General features: G+C 36.2%; 1 protein-coding gene across 1 annotated transcript in view; it reads left to right on the forward strand.

Moving 5' to 3' along the window:
* The window catches only part of CDH19 (cadherin 19), a 73,233-nt gene extending 50,184 nt beyond the window's left edge, over positions 1-23,049 (forward strand). Inside the window, exons 9-11 of the mRNA XM_047086471.1 lie at positions 17,363-17,480; positions 19,731-19,982; positions 22,559-23,049. Of these exons, the coding sequence (XP_046942427.1) occupies positions 17,363-17,480; positions 19,731-19,982; positions 22,559-23,049 (861 nt within the window). The remainder of the gene's footprint in view (positions 1-17,362; positions 17,481-19,730; positions 19,983-22,558) is intronic.
* The last annotated feature ends 533 nt before the right edge of the window (positions 23,050-23,582 follow it).

A 23,582-nucleotide genomic window follows, 5' to 3' on the forward strand; every position in this document is an offset into this window, starting at 1 on the left:
ACAGAATTTAATGGTAAATCATATTACTGCAATAAAGGCCAAGACTATTGGAATAGGGGAGACAGATGCACTTAACTTTGAAACAAAACGCAGGAGAGTTTTTAACACTGGGCTGAGTTAGTGAAGAGAAGGACTAGGGGACACATTGGGGGAAGGGGAGGTTGGCCCATGTGATTAGGCCGTCTGTGTAATTGGCTCTTACAGAAGTTAACTTCCCACGCTCCCATAGAGACTGAGAGATAGGGGTCCTATCTTAATGGATGTCTACATTTCAAAGGGATGGTTTTCAGGGTGTTAAGAAAGACCAGCCTGATTTCTAAAATTGGAAGTTTGGGAGAAGATTTATCTACATTACCAAGGGGCAGAGAAAGAATTTGCAAAAAGAAAGAATCTATTGTAATTGGTCTAGGAAAATAGAGGGCAGGAGCCCCTAGTCAGGAAGAAATGTGTCGAAAATTGAGTCAGGCTGAAGGCAATGCTATGGTCCTCTTGGTCAATGTTAACAAAATATAAACATGATAAATATGCATTTGTGGCTATGTAATACTTCAAGAAATTTAAAATATCTTTCATAGCTCATATTTTTGTTGAAGAAAGAATGGCTATATTCTTTCCTCCATGATTGCAAAGCATTTAATCTTTAGATTTATAAACAGCAAATATAATAATCACTCTAGTTAAAGAAAATTTCCATTGCATTTCCGTCCTTCCGGTTACATTTAGATACATTCTGCCTTCAGTAGTTTTCCATTTGCAGGATAAATCAAGTCGATTTTGGTGCAAAACACTTATAAAAGACGAAAAACTACTGTCCTGTTTATTTTTAGCAAAAGAGAACGGCCCAGATTCTTATCACAAAATATCGTGTGATGAAGTCCTTCCTGTTGAATGACTAAAAGGATGATTACTATATTTTCCCTTTATCCTTAAATTCATATTGTTCATTTGCTGATTCTTGATTTTGAGAATATTCATCTGTTTTATCTTCATCTGACGACTCAGTCTCAAACACTCTTTTTTAATACGTGATCGGTTTCTCCATCGTCTTGGGTCTATAGTGCTGGTTTCTGCTTTTGGGTTTCATCTATTCACAGATTACTGTGAGATGACTTCCTCTGTCAGTTTTTTCCCTCTGTCATTATAAATGTAAAAGGAAGCATTTCGAATTTTCAACTGTTTTTAAAGAAAAAATAAAATCAAACTAAGGAGATAGTGTATAAGTTTTTTGATGCCTTTTTGAGCGATGATGTAAATAAGCAACACATTTAAAGAACAGGAAGGAGAGAATGATACAATGGGGAAGATTTATTTCATTATTATATCATCCTTCCAGGCCATTCATCTTGCAAGTTACATGTAAGTCTTTTAAAAGCACATTAGATTAGGAAATATTTACAAGTAATGATGAAATGATTTGCAAAGATGATGAAAAAGCAAGATGTTCAAGGCATCAAAAGGATCACTAAGTTCCTTTAATGCATTCTTGGTTTACAAAAGTGTCCAATGTACCCCTTCAGTAATGGAAGGTAAGATTAGTTATTTATTTCATAATAAGTTAATGTTTCCTTATTATTAGGAACAGTTCTAAATGAAAAAAAAATGAAATACCAATCTTTAAAAACTAAGTAGAACTGCTCAACAAGAAACTCGAATGCTAATTTTTGATGCAACAAACTTGAAAGGTATGTTGAGAGTTGAACTCTGTGGAGGAAGAAATATGTCTGTCGGATGTAGCGGCATGGAATTCTTATGTGACTTGCTAGGGGTTAAATGCTATATGGGAAATTTACGACATGCTCTACTTTTGTATAATTTTACAGATGTATAAAAGTTTGGTAACATTTTCAACATCATGTAGCTTAGGAGAGATTGAGCAAGGATTATAATTTGTGGCTGTGTCCAAGAATGATGCTTCTTTTAATGATGCCCAGATAATTATAGAGACTAGCTATCCTTAGATTATTTGCACAATACAAAAACCAATAGAAAACACGTGGTTTTCTAAAAAAAAAAATTCTGTACTAATAAATAATTACCTCCAATTTTAATGACAAAAATAAATGTGAAATCAATACAACTGAATCTCGGCTCCTTTCTAGGATATGCATAGTTCAAACACAGAAAAAATGACACTGGTCAGTGCTGTTTCATAATCAGTTCCCTTTAAGGAGGAAGGCCAAGAATCATCAAAGAAGTCAGGAAACTCCTATGTGTCACTATTGAATTTAGAAACTTGTCCAAAGTCTTTAAGTACCTGAAAGAATGATACACAGCATGGCTACTTGCAATGGTCCTCCATTCAAATCTAAGGGGAAGCCAAAGCCCCCCCCCCCCGCCACATTGTTACACACACTGTGGTTTATAAATTGAAATCAATGTACAGATTACGAGGGCTGCAGATATATCCAACAGTACCATAGATATTTTCTTCTTAACACACGGTGGGTGATGCCTTATTTAATAATGTGGGTGTTAGGGCGCTTATGGCTCCTGAATTGTCATCGTTTGTGCCACGTTTACTCAGACATTACATGTGGAATCGATTGAGTTGGGCTCACATTTCTTGTTTGAAATTGACTTGGTAGGCTTCCTTCAAGTACAATCGAAGCCAAGCACCTAAGATCGATACGTACCTCCCTCTTTCAAAAGTGCTCTTAATCTCTTACTTGTTCCTAAAAAATCAGATAGCAATGTGCGAAACTTACAACTTAATGGAGTAAGCTCTCAAAAAATATTTGCTTTAACAGATAATAAAGCATATCCTGTGTAACTGAAATGATTTGTATGCAGACAACATAATTATTTTTAATTTAATAGTGTTGATAAGCAAAATATTAGAAGCATTCAGTTTATTTTTTTTTTATTTTTGACCTTTATTTATTTTTGAGAGACAGAGACAGATCATGAGGAGGGGAGGGGCAGAGAGAGGGAGACACAGAATCCGAAGCAGACTCCAGGATCTGACTGTCAGCACAGAGCCTGACATGGGGCTCGAACCCACAAACCATGAGGTCATAACCTCAGCTGATGTGAGGAGCTTAACCAACTGAACCACCCAGGCACCCCAGCAGAGGAAATGCATTTTACTCTATTTAAAAATAATAAAGAGTTGATTAATAAAGTAAGACAGCAGCTACACCATCAAAACACAAGTTGGCAAATATACGTCACATAGTATGAATTCTTGACTAAGCCAAGGAAAGACGCAGGAGCGGAATGTACTTCTCCAGATTGCAAACAGGAAATTGGGGTGTGGAGGCAGACAGGAAAGAATCTCTTCTCTGGACTCAGGAATGAGAAAGTGAATGGAACGCAAAGAAAAAAAGGAACCATCTATGATGTACCTCCTGACCTGAGATATCCCTAAGTAACTTCCAAAAAATAAGGTGGGATAGAATGAAATATGGAGAACATAAAATTTGGAAAATGGAAAATTTGGAAAATTATGAGGAGGTAACCTCATAATAGCAAAATTTGAGGGAGACTTTGTGCCAACAAAGATGGAATGTGGTGTGAATTTGTTTACATTAAACATCCCAAAGTGAAGTTCCCTCTTTCTTCTCCCACTCTCTCCTTCCCCTCAACACTCTTCACCAAAGAGCAGGCCTCTGTGATGGTCAAAAATCCCCACACGGTATAGTTTAGAGAATGCACACCTGTGCTCACCTATGTGTACACACATACACACGTGGAAACGAAACAACAAGATGTAAGCAATCTACATCACAAAGAGAATTATAAATGGACCAAGAATGGTACGACAAACAGATCTTCAGGCATTCGTATCAGTTTCTGTGTACTTTAGACATGACCCATTAGTCTTTGCTTTCATCGTTTCTGGTACAGCAATATGTTCTAGGCTCCGCCATTCATTAATTTATTGCTTTGTAGCTTCACAGTCATCCTTCAGTACCTGCTTAAAAAGTACCTGCGCTGTGATAGTGCGATAACGAATTGGTCCCTTTAGAGCATTTCTTTTATTGTGAATGCAACATTGAGCCTTGCCAAAGGAGGGCACTGAATGAATGAACACCGCAGAAGAAAAAGGGCTGCTCTTCCTGGCTCCCGTGTACAGCATGTTTGAGTTTCCCTCTCTCATGCTGCACAGTTGGCTTTGTCCAGCCACAAGTATAGTCCCAAAGGTCCCGAAGGTATATTCCCTCGGCAACCATACAAGTCTTTCCCAGGCCTGATGAGTTCTCTGCCGCCCTCCCAGCGCGGATGCTGTGAGCTCTAGACCTTGCACCTGCAGTGACCTCCCGGCTTTTTCTGCATTTCTGTCCACCGGCATACGTGTACCCTGGAGGTTTGTTCTGCTTGCCTGGAGAATGTGGAGTAGCTCCGGCCTCGGCCACCCAGTGAACTCCTTTGTCCTGAAAGCAAGACGCTGCAAGCATACGTTCTCCAAGGAGACCTAAAGCTTGTTTTGGAGACAGCCTCCCTTCCATACTTGTCCGTCTGGATAATTTCACTGAACTTCCAAGGACCCTTTGGAGTTATTCTATCTTTATAGTTACTCTCGTATGGTAGCTTAATCATTCTTTATATTAATCTTCCTCCTTTTAAGTTGCTGCGTGCTTCCTGTCCCTCAATTGGACCCAGACTGATACTTCAAGCTCATCTTTTTATATTTCCTGCCTCATATTCGGAAGCAGTCATTTTCCTAAGATTTTGTGATATTGCAGTGGAGTGTTGCAGAACATACAGATAGAATGGGCACTAAGTAAAGCTGAGATACCCACCCCAGAAAATCAAGAAAAATCCTGCTTCCTTTTCCTCTCTTGCTCTCACTACGTAGCTCCCCTATTCTCGGTCTTTCAACAATGTGGAAGATCACTCTAAAGGAAACTCTCCCACTGTTTGCTCTTTCTTTGTTCATTTGCTTCAGTTATTTAAAATCATGTACTTTCGAGGGACACAGATATGATAACTTTCAGAGGGCTTTCTTTAATTAGAACTATTACAAATATTCAGAGGTAAATAATTTTCGCTCAAATTGCAAATTATAAGCCCACCCATCATTCATGAGTTGGGATAGTTCTGTCATACGTATGTGCATGTGTGCATAGAGGCATATATATATGTATGAACCTATGCAACACTGTGGCACATGATGCTTTTTTTTAACCAAATACTTTGAATTTCTAATACAGACATGCATCTTAGGAGTAGTCCAGAACTCATTACCTTAAATATGATTGAATTAATGCGGACAATATTTATTTATTTAAGTTTATTTACTTAGAGAGGGAGAGGGAGAGAGCACACAGGGGAGGGACAGGGAGGGAAGAGGGAGAGAGAGAATCCCAAGCACACTCCACACTGTCAGTGCAGACCCCGACGTGGGTCTCAATCCCAAGAACGGCGAGATCGTGACCTGAGCCGACACCAAGAGACAGATGCTCAACTGACCGAGTCACCCAGGTGCCCCTAATATGGACAATATTTAAGGGTGACAATACCAAAAAGAGGCAAACAACGATTTTAAACATCAGAAGTGTCAGAGAAGACCGAGGATGCCAAAACGAATTCAATAAAAAATATAATGCTTGAAAGCAGTGTCGAATTTAGTAAGTCTTTTTAATGACCAATAATTATATTCATAAACTCTATACCTTTTTCTTGACATCAGTAAATTTTAATGAAATATAAAGTCAAAATATAGATGGGGAAATAACGACTTGCAAAGACCTGAAAAAGTCATTCTGTTATTATCATACACTTGCGCTTGCTGGTTGATAAGAAATCATCTTGTTTAGCAGCTGGTTCCTTGGTATTGATGTAGTAAGTGATCTTTCAGAAATACTATGAGTGAGCTTGCCAGTGAAGAAATATTCACCTCCATTATACCCATTATAGATGACACGTTCATTATTTCTGAAAGCGAATTTTCTCTAGTATATGTTGATCCTACTGTGTTTACCCAAATCATTTTCTATAATTTGCTTTTCCTAAAAATTGCATAATTTTTATTTGTTATCAAGTACTGAATTCTATTAGTCCTTTAAAATAGAATGTCTACTGCTTATATTCATCAAGAGTGAGCATTTTTAATAAATTGATTTATAGAAAACATATTTATGAAATTATTTATGGGTATAGAAATACAAACAAAGTAAGTAGGTGAAAATGAGTATAAAATAAAATGTGCACATGTAGATGATCTTACTTAAGTTAGGAATAACAACCAAAGTAAAAGGTGTTTGGGGATGCCAATTATCCAATAAAGCACCTTAAACCCAATAAAGGAAAAGCAGTCTTTCTTTTATTTGTTTTTTATTTAATGTTTACTTATTTTGGGGAGAGACAAGAGTGTGAGTGCGGGAGGGACAGAGAGAGGGAAACAGAATCTGAAGCAGACTCTAGGCTCTGAGCTGTCAGCACAGAGTCCGGTGCAGGGCTCAAACCCACGAACTGCGAGATCATGAACGGAGCTGAAGTTGGACGCTTAACCGACCAAGCCACCCAGGCACCCTGAGAAAAGCAGCCTTTCAATTGGCTCCTAGATTAGTAGAACAACCAGATTAATGAGTCTTGAATCACACAATTTAAGGCAATTAGATTCCAGAATAACCGATAAGTTATTCTCTAAAAGCAACATTCTCCCTCATCACCTTCATTTTGGCACCAAAATTATCAGATTTTTTAAATTTGTATTTACAAATAATTAGGGTGAGACACTTTGAATTGTGACACTTGTTTTTTAAAGCTTGTGATGTGACTATATGTGTGAGACTTTATAAGATTGTCCATGAGCTAAGCTGGTTCACTTTTATAATATAAATCTATGAATAAGTGGGTAGGGCAAAAGTGTAGAATTTTAAAAACTTAAAAATTTTCCAAATGCATTTCAGTGAGGATCAGTATGTCTTAAATCAATGTTCTATTATATACAATATTGTTTTAGAATTATTTTAGATAGGATTTTGCTTCTTTCTTTCCAAAATTTTAATTTCCTTTCTTTTTTAAACTCCAAATAGTAATTTCTTAATGACAAATTTATTTGGGAATGTTGGAGATTGACTGCTTGACTTCATTAGAACATTAGAAAACTAAACAATAAGTCACTTTTTTCTACTTAGTTATCATTCTTGGCACCAAAGTGATCAGAGTTAAGGAAAAGATAGGCATTTGGTCTTTCTCTTTCTCTCTCTCTCTTGCTCTCTCTTTCTTTTTTTTTTTTGTAGTGATATTATCTACTAACCCTTTAATGTAGTCTTAAGCAATACAAAGCACACAGCTTTCCAATGATAACTGAATGTATCTGTGTGAATTTGATGAATTTGCCTCTTTACCATTTGAGAAAAATTGACAGAATAGGAAAATAATTTTCCTCCCCTTATTTGTTCTTTAAATGTTCTCCTTGTTTTTCATCTGTCTGGTTTTGTCCCAATGTTTAGAGAGACAAAGGGTACTTTAGAGAGGAATGCAATGAACATTTGCTTTCTGGTATTAATTTGGGGGCATTTCGTGGGCTAACTGGTATTCTTCATTATTGTCTAAAAATCACGTATGTAGAAAACCGTGGTTTTTAATTCAAATATGTTTCCCCTCGTGTGGGAGTGAAACCTCAAAAACAACAGTAAACAACAATGGCAGAAAGATTGCCTGATATAATAGCAAGAGAATTTTACTAGCTCACACACTCCCCAGATTAGATGATGATCTCACCACACTGACTACCAATTTCCTCATTTCATTTGAAAAAGAAACGTACATTGGCCCTATAATTCCTATCGTGTAAGGAGTTAGTAAGGATAAAATATTATTAAATGAGAAAATGGGTAGCATTGGCCTTTGTTACAAATAATTTTGTTACTATTAAAATGAACAGTTAAGAGTAGTTTTAGAAGTTAACATGGGGCTCATTTCCCTTCTAAAGAGATTCTAAATGAGCTGTAAGGTGTCTGTGCACATGTGACATTACCCAGAAACAAAACTGCCAATGCGGATTGCTAGGTGAGGGTGCGAACAGATTAATAGTGTTTCATTCCAGGCTTAAAGGAATCCGTTATTTATAAACTAAACGTTAAAAAGTTACAAATTTCAATATAAACACTATTGTGGTTGGTTTGGTTTTGTTTATTGGAGTTTTGATTTTGTCAGATTCTTGATTTTTTTTTTTTTATTGGTTTGAAACAGATTAAGTTGTTGCTTTTTAAATCTTTGGAGCAATAGCTCAATAAATTGCATTTGCCATTTTTTTTCCTTAAAGTAATTAAATACTTCTCTTTTTGTTGACCAGATTATTTATTTGTAGTACAAGAAAAATGAAGCCTTTGAGTATGCTAATGAAAACAAACGAAATAACAATTAAATCAATAGGGGTACAGAAAACCCATATTTTATAATACAATATTTGTGTGTTCTAAAAAATGTGGAAATCTGGATAACGTGAACACTATTGCAGAGAAAATGCATAGACACATATAAATTCTCTAGTCTTTTCAACCAATTTTGCTGAGCCAATTAGATATTCATAGGAAAGAAATAGAAAAATCCACCTAAACCTCATACCTTATACAAAAGTTATTTCAAAATGTATCATACATTTATATGTACACCTAAAGCTGTAAAACTTTTAGAAAGAAGTAAACACATGAAAAAAACTATTCTCTATGGCTACACAGAGTTCTCAGATATAGCACCAAAGGCCCAATCCATAAGAAAAAAAAAAAGTATTGACTTTGTAATAATTTAAAAAAATGTGGAAATCCCTGTTAAAAGGATTAAAAAAACAATCTACAGATTGGAAGAGAATATTTGGAAACCAAAGATTACTCAACGGATTTATATCCGGACTATACAAATAACTCTTAAAACTCATCAGTAAAAAATTAAATAACACAATTATAAAATAGGCAAAAGACATGACAAGACATTTCCCTGAGAGGTTATACGGAAAGCAAAAAAGCACATGAAAAGATGTTGACCATCATTAGTTATCTGGACAATGGAGTTAAAAATTACAATGAGATGTTACTACACACCGACTAGAATGGCTACAAAAACAACACCCGGTGACATCATCTAATGCTGGGAGGTGAGGGGGTGGACGTAAAAAGTGAATTATAGTTTGACAGTTTATTATAAAACTGAGCATGTACTTACTGTACAATCTAATAATCACACATTTGGGCGGTGTGTGGCACACGTCAGAGAATTACTGACATTTAAATAAAAATATTCATGGCAACTCTATTCTTAATACAGCCGAAACTGGAAATAATCCACATGTCAGTTACCCGGAGAACGATTAAATAAAGCGTGATACATCCAGAAAATGGAATACTACCTGGCCATAAAAAGGAACAGATAATGAATACATGCAGAGCACAATGGATCTCAAGGGCATTATGTTTCATGAAAAAGACAATACCCTAAACCTTATATGCTTTATGATTCCATTTCCTCCAAAAGGAAGGAGTGGGGGTGTGTGACAAGATGTGCTTTATGATTCCACTTCCTCCAAAAGGAAGGAGTGGGGGTGTGTGACAAGAAAGAGGGGTATGAAGGAGTTCACCTGTGGTGACGAAACTCTTCTGTATCCTGATTGGGTGTGGTGACACTGGTCTTTACATGAGATCAAACTGTTTGAGTTACACTCATGCCAACACACACATGCACAGGTACATGGATGTAAGAGCCAGTGAAAACCGACGAAATTTTCTCTTTAACACTATTGTATCCATCTGAATTTCCAGGAATTGAAATTGTACTACAGTTATGGAAGATGTAACCATTGGTTCACTGAAACAAGTATTTAAAATACTCTATGCGGGGCGCCTGGGTGGCTCAGTCGGTTAAGCGTCCGACTTCAGCTCAGGTCACGATCTCGCGGTCCATAGGTTCGAGCCCCGCGTCGGGCTCTGGGCTGATGGCTCAGAGCCTGGAGCCTGCTTCCGATTCTGTGTCTCCCTCTCTCTCTGCCCCTCCCCTGTTCATGCTCTGTCTCTCTCTGTCTCAAAAGTAAATAAACGTTAAAAAAAATTTAAACAATGATGGAGAAGAAATTTCTGCTTTCACACTGTGATTTTTCATAGTGTTCTGAACCTCAGGTCCATACAATAATATGTAAAATGTATTTTAAAAATTACTGAAAAGAAGGACATTTGTTTGAGGAAGTGAGATCTAGTGCAGGACTGTAAGGAAATATGGTGGACTTTTAAGCACTTGAAGTCATATTTAAAAATGTAAAATCAGAGAGTTGCTGTTCAACCTGTATAAAGTGTTGGTTATACAAGATGAGTAAGTCTGTGCCTGTAGTTAACAATGTGGTGTTGTGTACTTAAAAATTTTTAAGAGCATAGATCTTAACAATGTTCCTAGCAAATTAAAGTTTCAAAATTAAAAAACAAACAGAAATAACTCACTGCGTATTTCTGTGATATCTACCGAATGCTATCATTTTCACAGGTAATGAATTAAAAATCATTAAGGAAATATTTTACGTGTTTTCTCATACTGTGAAGATCATTCTTGGTCTTATTTCCCACAGGCTCAATTTCTGGACAAGATGACAAATTAAAAAGTGTCTCTGTGCTTTGGATAGGTCATCCATATATTGTAGAAAATCAAAATGCCAGAATAGGTGCCCTCGATTCTGGAGAAAATCAGGCATTTCCTTGATGATCCACATGGTTCTGTTTTTGTTCGTGGTGTGTAAATGCCCAGGGTGGGGAGCAGAGGCGGGAGAGGATACTCAGTAGTTTGCAGAATATGAATATAATAAATGAGCTGACATTAGGGCAATTTGCCTTTCCTGTTTGGTGGAAATAGTTCTAATTTTTCAAATTAATGATTCCCATTATCTTGACTGATACGAAATATCTTTTTGAGAAGTAAAGTATAATTATCAGTGATGTTAGATTCTTTGATATCAATATCCTATCTAATGTAAAGACATGTTGTCTCCATGTAAAAACTTTCGGCTGCCTAAATTTCCATGATCCTACATTATAATCTGGTTTTCTTCTCACCTTCCTTTCTTTCTTGTGTCCCGTCCTTTTAATTTTTTTTTAAGATCACTCTTTCATGATAACTTCTAGATCTTTACGCCTGTTCTTTCTCCTATATTTCAAGCTGTATGCCCAGTTAACTAGAGAGTTCCGCTTGTATGTCCTAAGGTTACACCACATTTTCTTCTAAGCCTGCCCTGTTTTTTTCAATATCCCTTGCCAAATTACCATAACTCATCAAATTGTGCAGGAAAGATGGACGTGTGGACATCATCCTTAATTCAGTCTGGTCGTTTCTTCTTCATATTTAATCTGTCATTAATTCTGTTGATTCCATCCCCTGAGTACCTCCGTACTTTAGCCTCACTCACCCTACCAGAGACCTAACATACCTTCTGGAGTGAATCATGGATGGTTCTGCTGAAGGACCATCCTATAAAATCAAATTTCTCTTCCAGTCTCACAGCTCACATGCAGGGATACACCACAGTTGTTGCTGTTATCAGTTAAGTCTGAGAGCATGGAGACAATTTCCATGGCAGTTTTTAGTGGTGGGAAAATAGAAGAATACATCGTACGCCCTCTTGGAAAGGGTGAAATGTTACGTTGATGATGTCAACATTCCCTATGGGAAAGTTGGAGTCTGGGAAACCTTCACCTGAGAGCATGCTGTTACCATCTTCAGTTTAGGCAAACACTTCAGCAATCTCCATATAATTTCTCATTTAAAATAACACGTTCCGTAACTGTGGATGTTATTGTCTTTATGTATCACATCAGGAGGTTTTGAATACAAACCAAATGCTCCCCTGGATCATGGCAACAGCTTGTTAACGAGGTTCCCTATTTCCAGATCCACACTAAAGGTGTCTTCAGAATGAACATTCTAAAAGGCAGAAATTTCCCAAACATTTGGATCATGGGATCTCAGATAAAAAATAAAATCTTTTTGGGGCGCCTGGGTGGCTCAGTCAGTTGAGCATCTGACTTCAGCTCAGGTCATGATCTCACGGTCTGTGATTTCGAGCCCCGCGTCGGGCTCTGTGCTGACAGCTCAGAGCCTGGAGCTTGCTTCGGATTCTGTGTCTCCCTCTCTCTCTACCCCTCCCCATGCTCATGCTCTGTCTCTCTCTCTGTCAAAAATAAATAAACATTAAAAAAATGTTTAAAAAAATAAAAATAAATAAAAATAAAATCTTTTTTTTTCCAATTTATAACTTGTGAGTGGACCTCGGTATAAAGTACAAACTTGGTGATATGCCCTTCTAGAACATTCATGGCATCACCACTGCTCACCTCTGAAGTGTAATCTTTTATTTTTAGGTTAGATGCCAGGTCCTCTGACCCCCAAATGTTTAAGTATTATGCGCTTTGGGTGTTTTATTCTGCACTTTTATTCTTCAGGTATTACATCCCTCTTCTCCATTAGAATGTAAACTGTGGTGACAGAGACACTTGGTCCTGGCCACTGTTGCACCCCCAGGGCCTGAGATGGCTTGGTGTGTTCCAAATGCCAATGAAATATTTGCTAAACAGATACCTTTGGGATATTAGTCAAATATTTTTATACATTAATTTTTTTCATTTATATATTATGTTATATGAATTTTTAGAAAGTATGTTTTTAAAATTCATTTAACAAAAGGAATATATAGATATAGATATAGATATAGATATAGATATACTGATATACAAATTTAAGAAAGTACAATTTTTAAATGAATATAAGTAGATATCTATAAGTAAACATCAAAACATTATATATCTATGACATTTAAATGCGTATAATTTTGTTAAAAGTCCTTTTTAGAAACGTAGAGTATCTCTGTCTCTGTCCAGTACCAAAACATTAGAATACTAGGAGCTTCTCAACATTTTCTCCTAATAACATGCTAAACAAAGAAAGAAAACAGACCATCGACTAGATTTTCTTGTTAGCTCTAATTCTATTACTGTATTAATTAATACTTTGGCCTTTTGAACAGATATTCAACAACAATTTCGAATCCTTTATTTTCTCAAAACAAGTCTAATTTGTAATCATGTTCTCAGTGGAGTGGTATAAAAAGTGACAGTCTTACGCAAATTTGTTGACTATATTTCCAGACAGTGGGAGAAGGAATTTGCATTTATAGCTTGATGCAAGGTACAACTACCTAGGATAACTAAATAAGCAGCAATTTAGTTGAAATTTTAAAAATCCTTCCATGTATTCATTTAGTGCAGCTCTCACTTTTTGTTTAATGTGCATTAATAGAAATTGCTTATTAAACACATTCCAAGGAATTCAGAATTTATATCAATACTCAATACCTGTATTTTGATTCATCATTTATTTTTTTAATTCATCGTTTATAATCTTATTTGAAAATTCCTCAGCTAATCCTGGAAGTAGATTTCACTGAGATCTACTGTTCAGGTAACGAAACAGACTCAAATGTATTAACTGTTTGCTCCAAATCCATGTATAATACTTATTTCTTTGCCTAGCTATCAAAAAATTGCATGTTTAATAAAGGCCATACCTATATTCTGTGTCAAAACTGAATGTTGTACTGATTTTTTAAATCAGAATAATTAATCTAGGAATGGCATTTTAGTAAGTTGGCCCATGTGTGCCTCTTTTTTTTTTTTTTAAAGAAGTCATTATGCATGGTAATTGACAGGTGCAAAATGATTATTTTTTTCCCATGATTATCTTTAAAGTCAAATACCATTTGTAGTTCTATAAAATGATTACATGGAAACTTATGCCAATATTTAACTACCTTTGACCTGTAAATGCAAATTTCTTTCATTTCTACCTAATAATATGTTCTCTGTCTGCATTCATGGTTTTCGCACGGTATTTCTTTGTGTGGATCACACTTGCCCCATTAATTCATGTTTTTTACTCAAGTATTCGTTCACTTCCACCTTGGAAAATCATTTTCTTTCTCCTACGTTAATACTCAGATTATTTTCTTCTTTTTTTCCTCAACCGTTATTTTTAGTGTCTCTCTTTTCTATAGGAATTATATTACTTATTTCTGTGCATGTCTCTGTCTTGTATGAGACTTCGTTTTGTTTGCTTCTTGTATGCCACATCCTTTACAGCGTTTTGGGTTTTTTTTTTGTATGCAAACTTCAGGAACAAGAACAGGTCCAGGGCTTGAACAATGTGTTCTGTGGGGGAATAGAAAATGGTGGCCAGGGGCTTGGGGGTGTGAGATATAGGGAGAGATTGGTAAAGGATAAACTTTCAGTGATAAGATGAATAAAGTCCAAGGATCGAATGTGTAACATGGTGCCTATGCTGATAAAACTCTATACATTTGCTAAAAAAGTAGAACTTTGAAAAATGATAAAGATGTAAGGTGACGGATGTGGTAATTAATTTCATGGAGAGAATCTTTTCACAGCGTATATGTATATCAAATCATCCTGATGCACAGTTTAAATATTTTCCAATCTTATTTTTCTCAATAAATCTGAAGAAAATGTGCTCTGAGGCCCACGTTCGCTACTCATTTCACACTAGTGGTAGTGTCAGCTTGCATTCAGATTCTGACCCAACCGTTTTATTTACCTGAGATCCTTAGGTGACCTGAAGCGAAATGTAAATAAATATCAAACGGAGACAATAATAGGATTTATCGCATAGGATAATTGTGAAGATGGCCTACGGTGATATATAAAATAATCTCAGGCCCTTAGGTGAGTTCCCATTGAGACGTGGTTATTTTTAGATTTTCTAGGCTGCCACACTGTTTCCATTATGGATTTTAAAGTGTTATAAATGGAGAATCACACGGATTGGGTCAGAAAAAAAATTTGAAAAAACTCTACCCAAAACAAAGAGGACTTTAAAAATCTGAGTTCTCAGAATTTGTCATCACATGGCCATTCTTCTTTGTCTAATCTTTGCTTTTTGATTTGTCTCGGCCCCTCTCATCAATGTATATGACCATTGATAGGCTCCAGGTAAGTAGTTAGGAGGAGATCATTTAGAAATCTCATCAATGCAAAAGATTTTTTCTTAGAATTTTATTTGAAAATGAAAACCACAACCCTCCCATTGTCGTATGAAAAGGAAAATTGAGATCCTTAGTCAAGATTTTTGTGTTCAAAAATGTTGGCCCTGTTTGAGAAATGTGTGTTCTCAAGAATAATGTACATGTTCAGGGTTAGTTCAAAAGAATTAATGATACCTACTATGTGACTGATTCTGTCAGTGGCTTCCTATTTTTGTAAAGTGGTTCATATGTAACTTCAATTTATAAAGCCAGTTTAAGTGGAGGCACATACATTAAAAAGGGACCAGGGTTGGGGCGCCTGGGTGACTCAGCCAGTTAAGCGTCCATCCGACTTCAGCTCAGGTCATGGTCTCACGGTTTGTGAGTTCGAGCCCAGTGCCAGGCTGTCTGCTGACAGCTCAGAGCCTGGACCCTGCTTCTGATTCTGTGTCTCCCTCTCTCTCTGCCCCCTCCCCCAACTCACACTCTGTCTCGCTCTCAAGAATAAACATTAAAAAAAAGGGGGGGGCCAGGGTGCTGAAACCTATGCATATTCGGTTTGCCTATACATATGTAGAGAGTAGTTTCATTAATTAAAATTATTTAAGAATATATATAAAGTGAAAATCTCACCAGTGTGCTTCAGCCTTCATTCACAAAAGGGAAACATATTCAACATTTAGTCCGATGCATGTATTTAATACAGAGAGTCAGGTAGTGAGATACATTATTCCTTGTCTAAAAATCAAGTCTGCATATGGCAACAAGATAAACATGAATTTTTGCAGTTTGCTATCAATCTTAATTAAACAAATATGCATATAATGAGATTACACACAGTATTCCACAGGATACCTCTTTTTCTGTGCAAATCCCAGTAAGACTATGTTTTCATGAAGAAAACGCATATAAACACATACTGATTGTGTGAAAAGCACTTTGACAAGCTATGACATATAATTCTACATTTTTTTAGTGTTTGTTAATTTTTGAGAGAGAGAGAGAGGGAGACAGGGTGCGAATGGGGGAGGGGCAGAAAGAGAGGGAGACACAGAATCGGAAGCAGGCTCCAGTCTCTGAGCTGTCAGCACAGAGCCCAACATGGGGCTCAAACCCACGAAACAGTGAGATCATGACCTCACCCGAAGTCAGATGCTCAACTGACTGAGCCACCCAGGTGCCCCATGACATATAATTCTAAAAACGCATCCTAAAAGTTAAGTTAGTATCTCCATTTTTTAAATATAAAAAACTAGTCAGTGGCAAAGCCAGGGTTCAACATATCCGTGCTTCAAGTTCCCCCTCCCTTTACCCTAGCTATGATGATAATCCAAAAAAAAGCACTACCCTAATACAACCCACATTTATTATTATAGGCATGGATTGAATGGAACTATGTTTTGTTGCATTAACAGTGTATGATTATGATTTAATTAGGAATGTGTTATACAGAAAAAGATGAGTCAAGAAATAGAGAAATAATGTACAAATTATGTTAGCTCTTTAAGCAGGTGGATCTGTATCTATTCTTTGAAGTATAACATTATAAATTTTGGGCCTGTCATCTTGCAGCTAAAGATATTTCTGTCTGACACATGGTTAAAAGCACTTTAATTCTAGAAAATTCAAAACAATAACTTCTATAATCAATTTACTTTAATTTCCAGAATGAATCACAATCTCACTATGTGATCTTGACAGCATATCTCTTTTTTGACAATAATGAACTACTTGACTGACACATTCATGTCTGGAAAAAAAGAATTAACTGTGAACTGATGTGTTCAAAACTGCACTATTTTACTTTTTTTTTTATGATCTGAAATAGGAATTTACTTGATGTGGAACACTTTTGCCATAATCTTTATGGGTCAAAGGAAATCATGTACATTGCCCCTAAGCTCTAACTGCATTATTTCCTCAAATCAATTTAAAAACTCATTAGTTTAGCTAATACTTTAGTAAGACAATAAGTTTACCGCAGCTATGCTCTCAAATAAGCAGGGAATATATAACTGCAACAAATCATAATGGCCACTATTCAGAAAAGGAAGGGAGAAGAAAAAAAAAGGAAGAAAGGGGGAAATCAGACAGAGAACATGGGAGGGAATCTTGATTTCTAAGCAGTAATACTTTGAGAACTTCTAACAAACTTAACTGGTGGAAATCATCTTATCCATCAAGACTAATTTATTATGCAATATCAAGTCACTCTTTTAAAAGGTACAAGTGAACTTATTTATAATCTGAGAAAATATTGTAATATTCTCCCAAATTTGAGTTATCTTCTGCAATATCCATAAAAAATTGGTAAAACGGTTTTGATGAAAGCTAATGATGATGATAATCTTTCTAACAGTAGTTAGTTTCTGGAATCAAAAGCTAGCAACCTATTTCTGTCTTTTCTAGGTAATTCAGACCATCAGTGCAGTGGATAGAGATGAATCCATAGAAGATCACCATTTTTACTTTAATCTGTCTGTGGAAGACACAAAGAACTCAAGTTTTATAATCATAGATAATCAAGGTAATGGCATTCGTCATAATGGCCTCTTAGCCTTTCTTTGAGAAATGTGTTTGGTTTTAAGGGAATTTATAATTCTGCTGCTTTTTATATGGTTCTTGGGATATGATAACGTTGAGAGAGTAGGGAGTGGCAATGAAAATGGTAAACAAAACTCAAAGTCAAGTTCTGAATACTAACCCCATTTCTCACTGGATTCCTTTAAATGAAAAATCCTTTTTCAAATCATCAGTGTCTATAAGACCTTGCAAACTCTGAAAGACCCTGCAAATATAATTGCATTTCTGACAGAATGGTTCCTTTCATGTCCTTGTATAACTCAAATTTTAAATTTATGTCTGGGGAAGAAAGTGATATGTACTTATAGTCATGTTAGCTCGATTGATCCACAGATATTTGGAGTCATTAATTAGAAGCTATAAATATATAAAATTGGTTTAAGATTATTCCCTTCCTTTCAAAATGGAACGATTACATCAATCTCAGGACACAATGTTCCCAAGGATTTGGTTTGGAGAGACAGAATATTTTATCGCTCCATACAGATACAGAAGTGGAATGACTTTGTATAAAGCAGCTCTGTTCTTTTTTCCTTCCCTTCAGTAAAAGTTTTTCTTGTCATCCTATGGATTTCTATCTTAATTTTACTTTATATCTTAAAGATAGGAAACACCACGGGATTTATTACACAAGCTTCCATAGTCAAATACCTGTAGCTGTCCTTTCTCACAACTGAGTTTAAGCTTCGAGCTAGGGGAGATGTTTATTTAATTTTTAAAAATGTTTACTCATTTATTTTGAGAGAGAAAGAAAGAATGAACATGAGCTGGGGAGGGGCAGAGAGAGAGAATCCCAAGCAGGCTCCGTGCTGTCAGTGCAGAGCCCAACGTGGGGCTTGATCCCAGGATCCCGTGAGATCATGACCTGAGCCAAAATCAAGACCCAGGTGCTCAACAGACTGAGCCCCCCACCAGGCACCCCTGGGGGAGATCTTTTACAGGAGAATAAATGCAGACATGTTCTCCTCCTCTCCTCCTGGTCAAATTCTCCAGTGAAGGAAACTCAAATACTCTTAGGATAAAAAATGCATATAATAATATAAGAAATTAAGTTTCAGCTTAGATTTACTTACATTAATATAAAATAAGTTGCTGAAGAAAAAGAAGTATATTAAAATGTAAAGAAAATAGTTTGATTCAATGTTTGTGATTACAAGTAATCTAATAAAATATATATGGAAAAATGTAAACTTTCTTACCTTTCCAATCTGCCGAGTAAATAAAATAATATCACAAGAGTTTTACAGGTTCCAAGTACATGATGGAGAATTTGCTTTTAAAAGATGATTTGGGAAAAGTCGTTAGCAGGCACACATTTTGAAAGACTTCCGTTTGTTTGCATTTTACTGACTGTGTCTTCTGAGGTTTCATTGATACAGAAAACATTTGGCCTGATGACAGGCCAAAAAAAAAAAAAAAAAGGGTTGGGGCGGGGGGAGAAATATAGTACCCAGGCACAAGACTGCACCAAAAAAGATTACTTAGAATATTTTGGGATTCAGGGAAAAACAACTTCAAAAGTGTTGGAGTATATATTGTTCATCTTTGTTAAGCTTTCAAAAATGTTCTATCTAGATGAGTGATCAGTGCTACTAAGGTTTAACTATTATCTGGATTTTATATAGAAAATGGGTTAATAATGTCAAAGTGAAATGAAACATCCCAACAGAATTTCTCCTAACAAGTAAAACTAATCGTTTTGTCTCATTAGTAAATATATGATTTGAGATCACTTGCTGTGCTACTTGTAAATGACTCTGAAAATCTTGTGTATTTGTAGTAGTTGTGAAAATAATGAGTTTCTACTAGAAAAAGAACTGTGTCATGAGTAAATAACCCAAATGAAACTGACTGTCAACGTAAATTTAATGCTGGTCCCCCTCTAGAAAATATTGACATCTCATTGAAAAGCTGCTTTGTTTTCTGTGTTCCACATTTATGTTTTCTACCTTTATCAAGGACGTTTTGGAATTGATTGGTGTAATTCACCTAATTATGTAATTAGTGTTAGGGCCAAGTCAAATCGATAATGACTTTTTGAGTGGATCTTTTGTCTTTTTATCAGAAATTTCCTCTTTGTTTTTTGTTTTTTTAACCTCATATGATACATCTATACCATGACTTCTAGTACATGTGACTGGTGTGAGTTTCTTTTGTATTATTGAAAAATGATGCACATGGATTTCTGTTTTAGATAACACAGCTGTAATTTTGACTAATAGAACTGGTTTTAGCCTTCAAGAAGAGCCCGTCTTCTACATATCTGTCCTAATTGCTGACAACGGGAGCCCATCACTTACAAGTACAAACACCCTTACCATACACGTCTGTGACTGTGATGATTATGGCAGTACACAGACCTGCAGGAATAAAGACCGTATGCTTTCTATGGGATTCAGAACAGAAGTCGTACTTGCTATTTTGATAAGCATTATGCTAATATTTGGTAAGTAGTGCTGAACAGAACCTATCTTCATTTATTGAAACTAAGAAATATAAAAAATAGTTAATTCCATTATCACGGCACAGTATGGGTTTGTGTGTGTGCGTGTGTGTGCGTGTGCACGTATGTGCGTTTAATTGCTCTTCTGGATGTGTTGCAATTCTTAAACCAGTGGAGTAAATAAAAAAAAAAAGAGTGACTGTGGATTTCAAGATGAAAACCAATGATCCTTGAATTCTATGAGTGTGTCAGCATGGGTGTCCGCTTCTGTTTAGGGATGTTTTTGTCACAATGCATTTCAGCATATACAGTTATATAACAATCGGTCATAATAATGGTGACCTTCTGCTGAGTGCTTATTACACTCCAGGATATTGTCTTGAGTGCTTTACACACAATATGCAATTTGATCCTCATAATAACCTTATGGAGTAGAACTATTATCACCTGCGTTTTATGGATGAGGAACGTGCAACTTAAAGCACTAAGTACTTTGCAAAGGGTCATGTAGCTGGTACACGAGGTGCTGAAATTTCGTAACTGCACACAACTCCCTTCGACCCTATACTGCAACTCACTAGGGTCCTGTGGCCATTAAGAAAGAAAGTAAATGTTAGTGTGGACGAAGGCAAAAACAGGGTTTTACTAAACACGTGCTAAACGCGAAAGAAATTCCAATCAAATAGTTCCCTTTTTTTGTTTGTTTGTTGTTTTCACAAGCAGATAAGTTATACTCATTTTACAGGTGAGGCAAATGAACCCCAAAATGTTTTTTGTCAGGCTTTCAAGACTAAAAAGAATTCATTTGGCAAAACCTTTTCTCTTTCTTTAACATACCCGTGTATAATCTAAACCCTCTCTTGCTTCCCATGTAACTTCATGTCAAAAGTCAACACAACTTGACTGCGTGTTGAGGGCAATCCCATCAGCCACTGGGTCTGCGTCCCAAACTCACGGCTCAAACTGACATCTGTTTCAGGACTTGCTTGGCTTTCACTCTCGTTTTTCTCAAAGCTTCAAAAATCATGCCTTTCTCTTTCCCATACAAATTACCATTATTTCCTACCTCGCCTCAGTCTTGACAATAATTTTTTAACGGTCTTTGATCATAAAACTGAAATGAGAGTTACAGAACTAGGTATCAGAATCAAGTGAAATATGGCAAGTACTGATATACACACAGGTACAGACCTACACCAAGTCTCAAAACCCTATAAGGAAACCAAGGGCAGCCTCACAGTCAAGGGCATGAGTGATATTTAGAGGGTTGGAAATATGGGTCAACCAGTAGTCAGTAGTTTCCTTTGAAAGTTTTGTGAATACTCGCTCCAATTCACAGATTGAAAAATTATTTATTAGCTCCCTTTCTATAACAACCATATATCTGAGCTGCATTTTATAGTACCTGGATTCAAACCTAATGGCCTTATTTCAAGAACACGACTTCAATTTTTTTAAATGTAAGGTTTATATAAAATATTGCCCAATGTATTTCTCTTTATGATAATATGGATAACATCACTTCATTTTTCTTTCAATTCCTATAGATGAAATTCTGAATACATCCAAGGCTGTGAAAGGGTTGGCTAGCCTTGACACACACACACACACACACACACACACACACATACAAACACTTTTTATTTACTAAAATAATAATAATAATAATAAGCATTCTGAAATTGTTCTATTTCTCCATGATGTTAAAATTATCTTAGGTCACAAACATTGATTGTGGGCATCCCAGTGTTATGATTTTTTTTTTTTTAATGATGGTTCGGGATTTCTGAAATGAATGTGGTGTCACAGAGCACAGGTAGTAAACCAACTATGGTGGCATATACTTTCTAGTCAGGAAATATTAACTTAGAAGATAATTATGCCGCAGAATTTTCCTCAGTGGGGAATTTCAAACTGCTCCGTTGTGCTTACCTTCTCTTAACGTGGATCGTTGGTTACTAAAATTGACCAATGCATATAGGTAGGAAAATGTTCCCTTTCGCTTCTTTTCTTTTAGTTTTCAATATCTAAAAAAATAAAATTTTAAATTATCCTCAAAACACAGTTTGCTATATTTTTATGGTTTTCTACTCCAGAAAGATTGTTAGGCTGCCTTGTGTCCTCTGGCCTGCCTCTGTTGTAAATTTTCAACAGCTAATACTGTATTCAAGTTTGGAGGGAGTCAAAAGTTATATGGGGTTATTCCACTGCCCAGGAGAGGAAGTCCCCAACCCCTGCATTGTTCAAGGGTCGACTGTATGTTTTGTTGTCTTATAATCATAAAATCTAAGCTCATGTCTGAAGCTTATAACAAAAGCAAGGATTGTAAAGTTTATTATAAATAAGATATTAAATGCTATGTAATATCTGTAAACACAAACTTATAAGTATAAGCTCATATTAACGTATTATACTAACATATTATATTGTTACATTAATTATACTATACGATTATATATTGTATTATATATTGTATTATATTAATAATCATTAAAAATATTTATAAATCATTGTGAATGATTATAAATTATTATATCCTGGGTTAATGGATATTCTGGTATGCTTTCTTTCTTTGTTAGGGTTTATCTTTTTGATCCTAGGTCTAAAACAGCGAAGAAAGCAGACTCTGTTTCCTGCGAAAAGTGAAGACTTCGGAGAGAACATATTCAGATACGACGACGAAGGGGGAGGAGAAGAGGACACCGAGGCCTTTGATGTCGTAGAGCTGAGAAGCAGCGCCCTCATGCGGGAGCGCGAGGTGCAGAGGACCGCTACGGCCGAGATCAGGCGCCTGTACAGGCAATCTTTGCAGGTGGGCCCCGACAGTGCCATTTTCAGGAAATTCATTCTAGAAAAGCTCGAAGAAGCGAATACTGATCCTTGTGCCCCTCCTTTTGACTCCCTCCAGACCTACGCTTTTGAGGGAACGGGGTCATTAGCTGCATCCCTGAGCTCCTTAGCATCGGCAGCCTCTGATCAGGAGGAATATTATGATTACCTTAATGAATTGGGACCTCGCTTTAAAAGATTAGCATGCATGTTTGGTCCAGCCACTCAGTCATATAATTAGGGGCCTTTTATTATTAAAAAGTTGTTAAGAATGCTAATATGTGTTTGGGCACACTGGTGGTCACTTGAGTAGAGTGGTGTTATCGGGGGGGAATATATAGACACATACAGAGCATCTTCTGATTTCCTTGGAGCAAATACCCCTCGGTTATTTCAAGCTACCCACAAGCTGTCAGTGAATGCAGATATGGAGTGATGCTGACAGTCGGCTCTCCGGTACATGTAACCGAGATATTCCTCTAGCATTTTTTTCACTACCATCCAATACAAATTCTCAACATTTGTGGATGTTTAATGTGAGAAAGGCCCTGAACTACATCAACTTAATATTAGTTCATGTATCCATTTTTTTTTTAAGTCTTACCGAATGAGAGAAAAATGCTTCTCTATTTTAAGTTCCGATGCTATATGGCTATATGGAGATAAACACTTACAGGGAATCCGGATGATTGATTATATAAAACTTTTAAAAACTGTTTCTTGCTAATGAATATGCAAGTTTCTGGCTGAGGTTCTAGGATGATGGGTAGTAGT

This window comes from Lynx rufus, unplaced genomic scaffold (genome assembly GCF_022079265.1).
Source record: "Lynx rufus isolate CCGP_SWC_20201006 ecotype Redwood Valley unplaced genomic scaffold, mLynRuf1.p SCAF_20, whole genome shotgun sequence".
NCBI classification, from domain to species: domain Eukaryota; kingdom Metazoa; phylum Chordata; class Mammalia; order Carnivora; family Felidae; genus Lynx; species Lynx rufus.